The 12735-nt window shown below is 35.6% G+C and overlaps 1 protein-coding gene and 1 pseudogene across 1 annotated transcript in view; one reads left to right on the top strand and one right to left on the bottom strand.

The window, feature by feature from the left end:
• Positions 1-12735, bottom strand: part of BAZ1B (bromodomain adjacent to zinc finger domain 1B) — a 53680-nt gene that overhangs the window by 27092 nt on the left and 13853 nt on the right. The window contains exons 4-6 of the mRNA XM_069570786.1: positions 10902-11103; positions 7531-7652; positions 5340-5537 (exon numbers count right to left, since the gene is read on the bottom strand). Of these exons, the coding sequence (XP_069426887.1) occupies positions 5340-5537; positions 7531-7652; positions 10902-11103 (522 nt within the window). The remainder of the gene's footprint in view (positions 1-5339; positions 5538-7530; positions 7653-10901; positions 11104-12735) is intronic.
• Positions 2085-2441, top strand: LOC138429680 (large ribosomal subunit protein eL42-like; annotated as a pseudogene).

Raw genomic sequence — 12735 nt, 5'->3', positions numbered from 1 at the left:
AGAAGACGTAGAAATACGGTCTGTAATGAATGAGTGGGCTACAAAAGAGCAATCCTTCTGGCTAAGTTCTCTAATTTTAAAGGCCAATCTGCCCTTTAAGAACTATAAGCAATTGTAGGTTACCATTCCCCTAGCAGGCTGTTTTCATTCCTTGACTAAAACTGGACGTTCTGTTCCCCAATTATCCTCAGTATGGGCTGATAAAAAGATTTCATAGTTTATAGAATATATACATTATCTGTCACTACAGGGCACATTTTCCCCAGAGGCAAGAATTTCCCTGTTCTAGCTCCCCATAACTCTATTTCAAAATGTTAAAAAGATTAAGCAAAGGTAACTTATGTAAGAGTCCATCCTTCTTGTGGGCAAAATAGCAACAAAACTTCAAAGAAAACAGTATTTCAGAGACCACCCTACAAATCACAGACTAAGGCCCAAAATTACCCTGGCAGGAATTAAAGATAAATATGTGCTTTCCAAAAGTTAATCATCCACTTCAGCTAGACTTGGAAAATCTTCAGGGTATAGACATAACAAACTGATGCTTTTTCTAATGTGCAGGATAACAGATGATTTCTAAAGTCATTCCAAAAATTTATCACTAAAAAGGAAATGAGTATGAGACTTCATTTTTACCATTTTTAATAGATATCTTGTAATAGGATCTATTATAACTGGGTCACTTTTAAATTTACTGATTACATGTTTATTCAAAAAGCCACTCAAGCATAAATTTAGCATAAATTTCTTCTACTTAGAAGCACTGTATTACGCAGAAATGATTATGCAAGAAAGAGCTGGGAGGATGGCTTAGCCATGAGATGGTCCAGCAGCCCATTTTAATTTATAAGGTGTGTTTCTTTGCTAAGCCACACCATATATATACAGATAGTTGTTTGTTTTTTTTTTCTTAAAAACGAAAGAAATTAACTCACCCAACCCCCTCCCAAAAGGCCGGCTCCCCGCGTGAGCAGTCCTTCAGTAACTGGATCATCTCAGCATAGGGCATGCTGGGCAGCCACAGCCAGTGGGAGCCGGCATGGCTGGGCTCAGGGGGAATCTGAAAAAGTATAAAACCACGTATGTGCTAAGGGTCTACCCTGTCCCCCATTCAGCAAAAGTAATCTACTAGAACAGTGCACAGAGAGGGAGAAAAGAATGGGCACCTGGATTAGCAGTATCACAGCTTTTCTGGCAAAGACCCTTCTTAACTGATAAACAGGAAAAAATTATTTATGTCTCAGGAACATAAGAGGCTATACAATTCCATAATTGTATCTACAATTCCACACTTGTTCCCTGTTATCTGGAACAAACCACCACAAGTAAGGAAATCTAATAAGATAAAAATAAACATATTTATAGCAGCTCATTCAGACGCTAAATTTAACTTAATAGTTAGCAGTTAAGAACCTTGAATTAGAAAACTTTGGCAATCTACATTCTGATTCTTATTTTCAAGATAACATTCACAGAGTGGGTTCCTCTTGATTTCCAGATGCTTTTATCGGCAAATGTGTGAAATGTGTTACTATAAAATAGTTTTAAGTGCTCTGAAAATCACTTTATTTTTCAAAGTACTTCAGCTCTAGTCTCCAATTCATAACCAAACTTCACAAACCAAAATTTATTCAAAGAAAAATTTTAGGACTATAAACGCTTACTTGAAATTTCAGTTATTAGGAGAAATAAGAAATATCTTTTAAAACATACAATAATTAAGTTTCACTAGAAATGAGACAAAATTATACCACATGCCTTCTGACATGATTCACTGAGAATAATACAACGACAATTCTGTGGTATTTCTAAGCATGAGGATATAAACTCAAACTGAGGAGCATTATGCAAAATAACTGAGTTGTATTTTTTTAAATGTCAAGGTTTTTAAAAGACAAAGGAAAACTGACATTAGAGAAGACTACAGAGATGTAACAGGTAAAGGTAATACATGATACTACGTTAAATCCTACTTGGGCCAAGACAAAATCCGTTTGGCTAAAAGGATGTTATTGGGACAATTAGCAAAATCGGAGTTAAAGCTGTGGCTCACTTCTTCCCACACTGACAGCACTCTCGCAGATATGGTGACCATTCCTAAAACCTGCTGGACTTTCTGTAGTCAGTGCCACAAGCACCAGCCCACAAAGAGACACAGTCCAAGAAGCGCAAGGAGTCTCTCTATTCTCCACAGAAAGAAGAGTTATGACAGGAAGCAGAGTGGCTATGGTGGACAGACTAAGCTGGTTTTCCAGAGAAAGGTTAAAACCACAAAGAAGATTTTGAGAGGCTTGAATGCACTGAGCCCAACTGCAGATCTAAGAGAATGCTGGCTATTAAGATACAGGCATGTTGAGCTGGGAGGACATAAGAGAAAGATCCAAAGTGATTCAGTTCTAAGCTTCCTATTTTGTTTTATTATGAAGATAATAAAATCTTGAGATTATGGCCACTTAAAAGAAAAAACTCTAGATCAGGTAACAGTATTGCTTTGATGCTAATTTCTTGATTTTGGTAATTGTACTATAGTTATTAATAGAAAATATCCTTGTCTTTAAGGAAACACATATTCAAGTATTTTGCAAAATGGCATCCTATCTTATAACCTACTACCAACGTCTCAGAAAAAAATGTGTGTGTGAAGAGAAAAAAAAAATGTGGTAAATATTAACATTTGAGGAATCTACTTGAAGAATACACAGAAATTCTTTGTAGTATATGTCAGTTTTTCTGCATGAAATTACTTCAAAATAAAATACTTTATAAATGTATTAAGAATCATATTAAACGAATCCAAATTACTTTAGGACTCCAAATGTCTTAAAAAGTATTATTTTCTTCTTGTTGTCTCTATCTGAATGCTTTCCAACTAGAATACACCAGTTCAAAACGTTACAGACAGGGAATTCCCTAGCAGTCCGCTGGTTAGGACTCTGTGTTGCCACTTCAGGGGGTATGGGTTCGATCCCTGATCATGGAACTAAGATCATGCATCCTGCATGCTGTGAGGCAAAAAAAAAAAAAAATTATGGACAGACTAACAAAACACTACAGCGGCAATGTATTACAAGAGGGAAATGAGCTGAGATGGCTGATTTCGTCTTAGATGAATGTTATTTTATATCCAAGTGCCTTATATATCATTCCTCCAAGTCATTAGGGCTACAAAATGTTTTCCCTAAACTCAACTGTCAGCTGCATTTTTCTCAACGAACAGAACTTAAAGAAATGAATTCACTAGCCACGTACATATTATACCTGCGCTAAACATCACAGGATATTAGATGAGTAAAACAGTTCTTAATCTCAAGTAATTTATGTTCTAAGGTTTACAAGACCACAAACACATGCCTATCACCGTATCAGGCTCTGCTCAGATAACACTCAAAAATTCTACTTTTCTAAATAATAATTTTTCTCTCTCCCACTTAAGCTCTCCCCATCAGTCCTTTCCTAACACTATTACTCACAACTTGCTTCCTCTCTCCAGACCTCATCTCTCTCTACAGTAGTTGTATTCAGCAGCCTCCCAAAACACTAAATTCTACTAAACCAAAGACAAAAAAAGTTTTAACCTATTGCTTTTGGTTCTGATTTTAATGTAGGTGTTACTGAAGCAAGCACAAACCCATTGCCTTTGGGACAGGCAGATCACAAATGATCAACTTTAATTCTCCATGAATTATTTTAAATTTCCTTTATATCAGGAAAGGATCCAAAGCACTCTTGCATGGTCTACTTATCTGTGCCTTAAGACAGCTGATTTTATAAAAAGGAAAAAGAAACATATACAAACTCAAAAAAGAAAGACCAGTGAAATATCAAATAGTACTGGGGAATAAGAAATTACTCTTTAGGGACACAAAATACATGATAAGGTAAGTCTATGCTCTTGATTTGTAGACTGGTTATCTTACATGACTCCCCATTTCTCCAAGTAGAGTCACTGTCTTCTTACGGCAGTTCAGTCTAAACAAGCTTGTACTCCCTAGGCTCCATCTGAATTATAGCCAAATTTCATTAAGTTAATATTTTAAGCCCTCATTAGAAAATTTCACAATAGCCAATTTCTTCAGAAGTTGCTTTTCAACAGATAAATTCCTGGAATTCTAAGTCTCTGGCTCCTACAATAAGTGTGGATCAGTTTTTTTGTCCTAATAAAACCCAGAGACCTTTTATGTTATTTGTATTATTTGATTATTTTGATATTCCATGTTATTCATATTATTTGAATCACTAAGCTAAAATACATAAAAGACAACTGTAAAATTTTAAGAGGAAAATATTTAAGGACTTAAAAGATTCAAGAGTCTTAAAAATCATTTAGAGATGATTTCATATAGAATTCTTTATTTTTGCTTGATCATGCTGGCCTAGAATAAGAAAACATGGTGATGCTAAACCACGGTTGGAGGTCTTTTCCAAGGTTTGAAAAAATATATATATTTCTCAATATAGTTTTGCTAGTGATATCAACATAAGATAATTGACATAATTTAGTTCATGACTCACTTGTAAGATATCCTTAGTTTTTCATAATTACAAGGAAGAGATAAAAAGAAAAATCCTGAATTCTGACTTAGTTTTAATGCACCAGCAGCCCTCTCCTGATCACATTCTGGCCCTGAGATCAAGATGAAATATCAGTATGTAAATAAGTAATTTTTATCAACAAAAGGAAATAAATACCCTCAAAACCCACATTTAAAAAATATTACTGAAGAAACCCTGAGATGGAAAAGGCAATAAGAAATCCAAGGCCAATGTCTTAGCGCTTCTGTCATTTACTTTCTGCTGGTTCTAATTAGACTAGTCTCAGTTTCCCCATCTGGAAAGTAATATTAATACAAATATACCATATAACTTCATCAGAATATTGTGAAAACCCAGTGAGATAATTAAAGGGAAAAAAACAGAGGGGAATGTTAGATTTTCTACTAATTCTTTTCAAAGATGTCAGTATGTCTGACCTTATCTGACAATACAAATATCAGCTTTCATTTTTAGCAATCAATTTTCAAAATATTTTCAACACCATACCTCATTCCAAGAAAGATCTGAGACCAAAAAGCACATGCATGTAAATGTTTCTTTGTTTTAATTATGCAACCACAGTAAAAATAAGTCATATTAGAAGAGGAGATATTCAATGCAACCTCTCTCCTACCAACCCCATTATCACCACCTATATGACACAGATACATGTGAAAAATTTTTGAATTCATTATTTAAAATTAGAGTTTAAAATCTACTGTAAATCTAATCCTATTGGAGCCATCAGAGAAAATAAATTCATTTAATACTGTCCTATCCTTCTGTCCAAAATTAAGGTGCCTTACCTTGTATGGATCAAGCAGAAAGTCACTGAACTTGCTGGGCAGGGAGTATTTCTTCACTAATTCATCTTCTACCACCCAAGGTGCATTTTCACCAGTACCAGCCCGTAACGCATTGTGCCGTATAAAGTATCGAAGTATCTCCTTATTTGGTGGGCGTTCTGTACGAATCAAGCTGTCTGCTGGCACATTACTGATGATCTAGATTAACAAAGAAAAATAACTCAATACTGGGGTCAAAAGCAATTAACCAAGGAGAACAAAGATCTATACTTTCTCTAGAGAACTCCTAATTCCACCTATAAAATAGGGTTATCACCTTTTTCAGAGACAGAATGTTAATATATCTCTAGTCAATTTGTCAACATATATCAAAGTCTGAAAAATGCATATATCCATTGCCCACAGTTCCTCTTATTAAGAATTTAGAAATAAATGGAGAGTCATCATCAACTGCTTACCAAAGAAGTTGGGGGTGGGGGGGAGGAAGGGAAAATACATAAAGGTATATCCATAAAGGACTCATGTTTCAAATTAAAATATCCACATAGACACTATGCAGACAAGGGGGCAAAGAGTTTCTCAATCAGGACAGTTATCAGAATCATCTAGGGTGCGCTTAGAATGTAGATGCTTGGGCCTCATCCCAAAGCTACTGAATCAGAAGAATTTGTGGTGGTTAAGTCTGGAAATCTGCATTTTTAATAAACTCCCTTGGTGACTATCATACATACTTAACAACCTGAGAATACTGTTTTGGAAGAAAATTTAATGATACTCATACAGTAAATGAAAAAAGCAAGTTACAAAATATTATATACAGAATAGTCCCACTTTTGAGAGTCATTTGAAAGCTAACCACCCATTAACCACATCTACGTTCACCAATTATCATCTTTAAGTATGGGATCAGAGATACCTTTTTTCTTATTTGTATTTTCTATTTTTCTATAAAACCATATATCACAGTAAACCATACTTACTACATGTGAACCAAACAAGTTACAATCATCAATAAGAAAACAAACATTAATTAGAGAAGTGATTGAGACTTGCTAGCAATGTTTTAACAACCCAACTTGCTGAATGAGACATAAAACATTTAGTAAAATAAATTGTGTTTAACACTCAATTTTAAAATATAAAGAAACCCTGATAATGCAGTTAAGTCTTCAGATCACTAACTATAAAACAAATGATTCAAAATGAAATAAGACTTGTCAACATTTTGACGTGGGGAAAAGAAACAACACTCTAAAAGAGGCTTTCTCAGGCCTTAGCTCCTTCTTCTATAAAAAAACCAGTGTACAGCTGCCTTTCACCCCTAGCTGCCCCACAACTTTCTAATGATAAGATTTTATACATACAGAAATACAAGTACCTGAAAGCAACATGCCATGTTTCATGAAATCTAAGATGTTATTAATGAAAGACACATTACTTTATGCACCAAAGAAAAAAATTCTTGCCAACTGATATTAAGATACATCCTGATTCCAAAGATACAAACGGCTATATATAAAAGATAAACAAAGTCCTAATGTATAGCAGAGGAAATTATATTAAGTATCTTTTAATAAACTACAATGAAAAAGAATATACATATGTATGTGTAACTGAACACTGCTGTATATCAGAAACTAACACAACACTGTAAATCAAATATACTTCCATTAAAAAAAAAAAGATACATCCTGATTCTGAGCATGTAAAAATATGGAAATTGAATATCTCAGCACCAGTAATACATAGTACTAAGTTACTTAAACGGTATTTACCATTTTAGATGATTAGCTCCACAGATTCCTTGTGAAAGCACTGGTTAGAATTAACTCAGTTTTTGAGCTTATTTTATTACAAATAGCTCTACTTTTAACTGGGAAGAGCTGTTTCCTCAGGAAGTCCATAACCACTGGAAACAGATTATTTTTTTCAGACAACTAACTTTGAAGCTCAAATGCAAATTACTCTTACACTCTAATAATTCCTATTAGGAAAAAGCATGTGCTCTCCTAGTAATGAAAATTCAATTTAACTTAAAGTCATAATTATGAAGACCAGAAAACCACTCAGAATTTGTTGTAGAAACAAATTCATTCACACAGCACATCTTCTATGAGAAAACTAGCTCTTCGATCCTTTCTTAAGCAATACTTACTATGTGTAAGAGGCTCAATATAAAGTGCCAACTAACCTTATCTTCATTCTGTAGCTTCACATCATATTTGTGAGGCAGAAATTTTGGAGGAGCCCATTTCCTCTCTCCTTTTTTTAATGAAGTAGGAAGTTTTCGTGGAGATCTGCGTGCTCTGTCATCTAGTCAAATAAACAGAAAAATTAGTGAAAAAAAAAGTAATTCTTTTAATTCTGCCCATTCATTCCTTAACAGTAACTTTACTGAACACGTACTCTGCAACCAGGCACCGAGTGATGGGACCCAAAAATAAATTGTAAAGCCTTTACCTCAAGGAGCTAAAGTCTATGGGAGAAGTCAATAATAGTTACAATACAAGGAGAAAAATACATAGAGGTTGATATAAAAAATTACTACAGGGAGAAAAATACTCAAAAAGAGAGAAGTATGAATTTAGCCTGGAAGATAGGCAGAGAAGACCTAGAAAGAACATGACCTGTTCAGAGACTACAAATAATGAGATACAAGTGAATATGATCTACATTATAATTTTTTTTTAAACAAATCAGATTATAGGACTTCCCTGGTGGTCCAGTGGTTAAGATTCCAGGGGGCACACTGCAGGGGGCACAGGTTCAATCCCTGGTCAGGAAGCTAAGATCCCACATGCCGCATAGTATGGCCAAAAAAAACAAATTAGACTAAAGAGGTAAGTAGAGGTTTATAAATTATAATGAACCTTGCACAACACTTAAATAGATTAGAATTTGTCTTACAGGCATAGGGAAATAAAGGATTTTTGATCAAACTAACCAGATGTACATTTTGGAAAAAAGAATGAATGTGAAAAATTAAGAAAAGGAAAAAAACACTTTCAGCAGTCAGAAAATCAATAAAATGTGAAGGTGAGACTGAAGAAAGGAAATCAGAAAATATAATCGTAAACATCTGAATTTATGTATCAGGAATGGTGAAGTGAACAGCTGAGACGACAGACCTGGAAACCAACTAGATGTGAGAGACGCTAAAGGCTTCCCAGTGTTCTGCCTTAGAAACCAAGCAGATGTGTTGAAAAATGAAAAGGAGGCAGAACAAAATCATATGAAAACACACAAAATCTAAAGAACAGCAGTGGGGAGAGGAAGCAAAAAAAAAAAAAGTAGTGGGAGAAAAAGGAGACCCTGATATTAAATAAACAAAAAAATCAGAGTGACCAGCAGTGTAAAATATAATAGTAAATAAAGCACACTAAGAAGAAAGCAGTGGATTTGGCAATTAGGGGTCACCTAAAACCTTACTAGGAACAGTTTCAGGAGTAAAGAAGCACAAGTTAACAGCATAAGGAATAAACTGATGGTCAAAAAGTAGAGACAACATTCTCAAGAAATTTGGCTTGAATGAGTAAGTCAGAAAGAGAACAACAGGATCAAGGAAAAGTATGTTTTGCTTTTGGAAAATGGGACTTCATTTATAAGTTGACAATAACCATTCAAAAGCACTGCAGTGCAGAATAATAAAGTTAACCCAATCCTGAGAAAGCAGGAAGGAATGGAATTCAGAGCAGGTATTGTGACCAAGAGGAAGGACAGTTCTTTTCTGATAGAGGAACACAGAAATTCATAACAGTGAGGTTAAGAATACAAAGCTGAAAAGTTCCTGCCTAATACATTTCCCCCCATAAAGTAGAAGGAAGGCTACCTTGTAAGAAAACATTTTAAATACTGGAATTTGTCTATCATATTTCTATGGAAATGCAAAACATTCGGAGTACACTGTAACATTCTTTGGCCTGCCTACTTTGGCCACCTGATGTGAAGAACTGACTCATCTGAAAAGACCCTGATGCTGGGAAAGATTGAAAGCAGGAGAAGGGGATGACAGAGGATGAGATGGTTGGATGACATCACCGACTCAATGGACATGAGTCTGAGTAAACTCCGGGAGTTGGCGATGGACAGGGAGGCCTGGCATGCTGCAGTCCACGGGCTCGCAAAGAGTCAGACAAGACCAAGCAACTGAACTGAACTGAGCCCGCCTACCATCCATTTCTTCCACAGACTAGCAATAACATTATATCCCAAAACTGAAACCTAAACTAAGGCATATAACAGCCTAAAAAAGAAGCCAAAGTCTAAAACTAGGGGTTCCTAAGTACACAGTGCTTAAGGAATAAAAATAACAGCTGTAACACATTACTGGTATTCCGATGATCTGATTCTATGATCTTCTATTTTTGGCCTAGCTTGGAGGGATCTCAGTTCTCCTGATCAGGGATCAAACCAGTGCCTTCTGTGGTGGAAGCGCAGAGTCCTAACCATTGGACCATTAGGGAAGTCCCTTCCAATGATCTGATTCTAGTAGTGTTAGAAGACATATCATCAGTCAACACTTAACCAAAACACTTATCAACCTCAAGTCTTGGATATGTAAGTAAACCTTCAGTATCAAGAAGAAGGAAAAGAGAAACTGAAAAACACTGATATCAGCATTAACAATACAGAGTGAAAAAACTGAAGCATCAACAACTGAGATGGACGCATTACAAAAGTCTCAGAAGTTTCCTTGGGACAAGAAAAAGACATCCCTTTAAAACCATCTGCACACGCCCAAAACATAAGGAGACACAAAACAGAATGGAAGACATACAGCATAATGCTCTAATGAAATGTTCTAATTCAAACTTTGTAACAGTTACATAATGAGGTAAAATTTGATCCTCTGATAGTCAAGAGGAAGAAGCTCAGTATATTCAAACCCTGTCAGTACTCATATCTTCAGAGATAGAAGAAATCTATCCCAGTTAAATTCCTAATTGACACAGATTTTTTTAAAAGGGGGGAGGGGGGAGGGAAGCCTCAGAGGATAAATAAATTTCCCAATGTGTAATGTCTCAGTTCGTCAACTTTTCAAAACATTATGTTAGGCCTCCAGGTCCCTAAAAATCACTTTTAGACACCATAGTGCTTCAGAATTCTGGCAGTGCCCATCTGAGAAGGAATGCAAGTTACAGATAACAGACAAAAGGAAGTACTTCAAAACCATTACACTGGCTGGCAACGTGAAGAGAAACAGGGATTAGAATTTATCCCTTCTACTCAGATCACCCCACTTCCATGCCTATACAGATAATTCCAACTTAAAAAGAAAAAGAAGGCAAACCTTCTTCCCCATCTCGAGTAGCTTGGTATGTGCACACAGATTCCTAAGCAACTAGAGGAAATGACTTCCCAATCCCTTAATTGTGAAAGGAGATTTAAATCCTGAGTGACAGTATAGGTATGTTTTCCAAAGCATAAACAAACAAAAGCACGTCTATCTAACAACAAAATTCAATTACAAACTGAGTTGCTAGAGAACTCAAAAAAAGATTTGTGCATAATAAAACAAACAGAGTTGCACAGCTCAATAAGGAAAGACAGTATCATACATACTAATACTCTCCCTCCTTCCTTCCTCTTCTTTCCCAATTGCCTCCTTCTTCTGATGGTCCTGAGCGATTTGGCTAGAATTCTCTTTGTCGCTTGAGGGAGAGTCACAAGAGCCATCAGATTTCTTCTCAGTGGCCTCTTCATCTACTTTCTCCAAAGGATGAATCTTAACAATCCTCACTTTGAGCATTTTCTCCTTTCCAACCTATAAGAAAAGACAGGAGAGAGTCAAAGATAATAATTAAGAACCAGAAACCCAAAGGTAACGGTGATAAGCATTCCATATCACCTGACCAAAAAAGTACACGAAAACTCTAAAGGAGCCAGGTACAGTGATTTTTTTTCCCAACCTTATTTCCCAGACCTCTAGTTTGAAATAGGACATCTTAAAAAAATAAAACGATCACCATCTAGTTCATAATTCATGTACCAACATATTAAGGCCAAACAGTAACTACTATACAAACCTGATATGTGTAAATAAAGTTCAAGAATTTCCATTTTCTAAAAAAAATCAATTACATACGGATATCCAATTATTCCAGAACCATTTATTGAAGACTATCTTTTCTTCACTTTAATTACCTTTCCACCTCTATCAAAACGCAGCAGACTATATGTGTGTGTGTGTGCGCGCATGCATGCGTGTGCGCGCACGCATGCGTGTGCACACGTGTCTATTTCTGGATGCTATTCGGTTCCACTGATGTATCTGCCTATGTTTATACCAAATTATACCATCTTAATGTTTTAAAATAAGGTTGAAAACCAGAGAAGATTAGGATTCTACTTCTGCTGTACTTTTTCAAAGTTGTTCTGGCTAGACTCTTTGCATTAAATTCACTCTGAAATTTTTTTATCCAATCTGACAATCTCTACCTTTTAATTGAAGCTTTAAAACATTTATCTCTGGAGAAGGAAATGGCAACCCACTCCAGTATTCCTGCCTGGAAAATCCCATGGATAGAGGAGCCTGGTGGTCTACAGCCCACTGGGTTGCAAAGAGTTGGACACAACTGAGCAACTTTCACCTTAGAACATTTATATTACACGTAATTATAGATATGGTTAGATATTTTCTATTTGGTTTCATCAAAACTAAAAACGTCTGCTCTTCTAAAGACACTGTTAAGAGAATAAAAACACAAGTCCTAGATTGGAACCGAAAAAAGCATATATATAACAAAGGATTTTTATCCAGAAAATATAAATAAGTCTCACAACTTAAAAACAAGAAAATAATCCAATTTAAATTAAATTTAAATTTTAAAATGGAGGAAGATTTGAACAGACATTTCACCAAAGGAAACACAAATAAAAGGTAGCAACAAGCAGAAAAGGTGCTCAACATTATCAGTTATTAAAAGAGAAAATACTTAAGAATAAAAACCCTAGTTACAGGGCATATTGTATTCAGTAATACCAAAGCAGTTACCGAAATAGTTAGCAATGGATGAGCAGCTCCACAGCCTTGTCAAAACTTGGCATTATTTTAACTTTTCTTTATTCACTAATCAGATGTGTATAAAATGATCTCACTGTGGTTTCCACTTGACTTTCTAGATTCCTGATGAATATAAACATCTTTTCATACGTTCACAGACACACCTCTCCCCCTCTTCTGGAACTTCTCCTCCTCCACCTGGCAGTATTTTCCTTTTGCCACTCCAAGTCCATCTCAGTCTTTTCTACATTACTCTGTGCTTAAACAGACTGACCTTAATGAACTACACCAAAGGGCTCCTTTCTCCCTAGGTTTTGAGTTCAATCCATGGGGTGCATAAGCAGAAAATCACAGGGTGAGAGAAAGCTGACAGTGGGGTGACACTGGCATCCT

This window comes from Ovis canadensis, chromosome 24 (genome assembly GCF_042477335.2).
Source record: "Ovis canadensis isolate MfBH-ARS-UI-01 breed Bighorn chromosome 24, ARS-UI_OviCan_v2, whole genome shotgun sequence".
Classification (NCBI taxonomy): Eukaryota; Metazoa; Chordata; class Mammalia; order Artiodactyla; family Bovidae; genus Ovis; species Ovis canadensis.
Note: the sequence above shows the minus strand (reverse complement) of the source record. Positions and strands in the feature narration are given on the sequence as shown.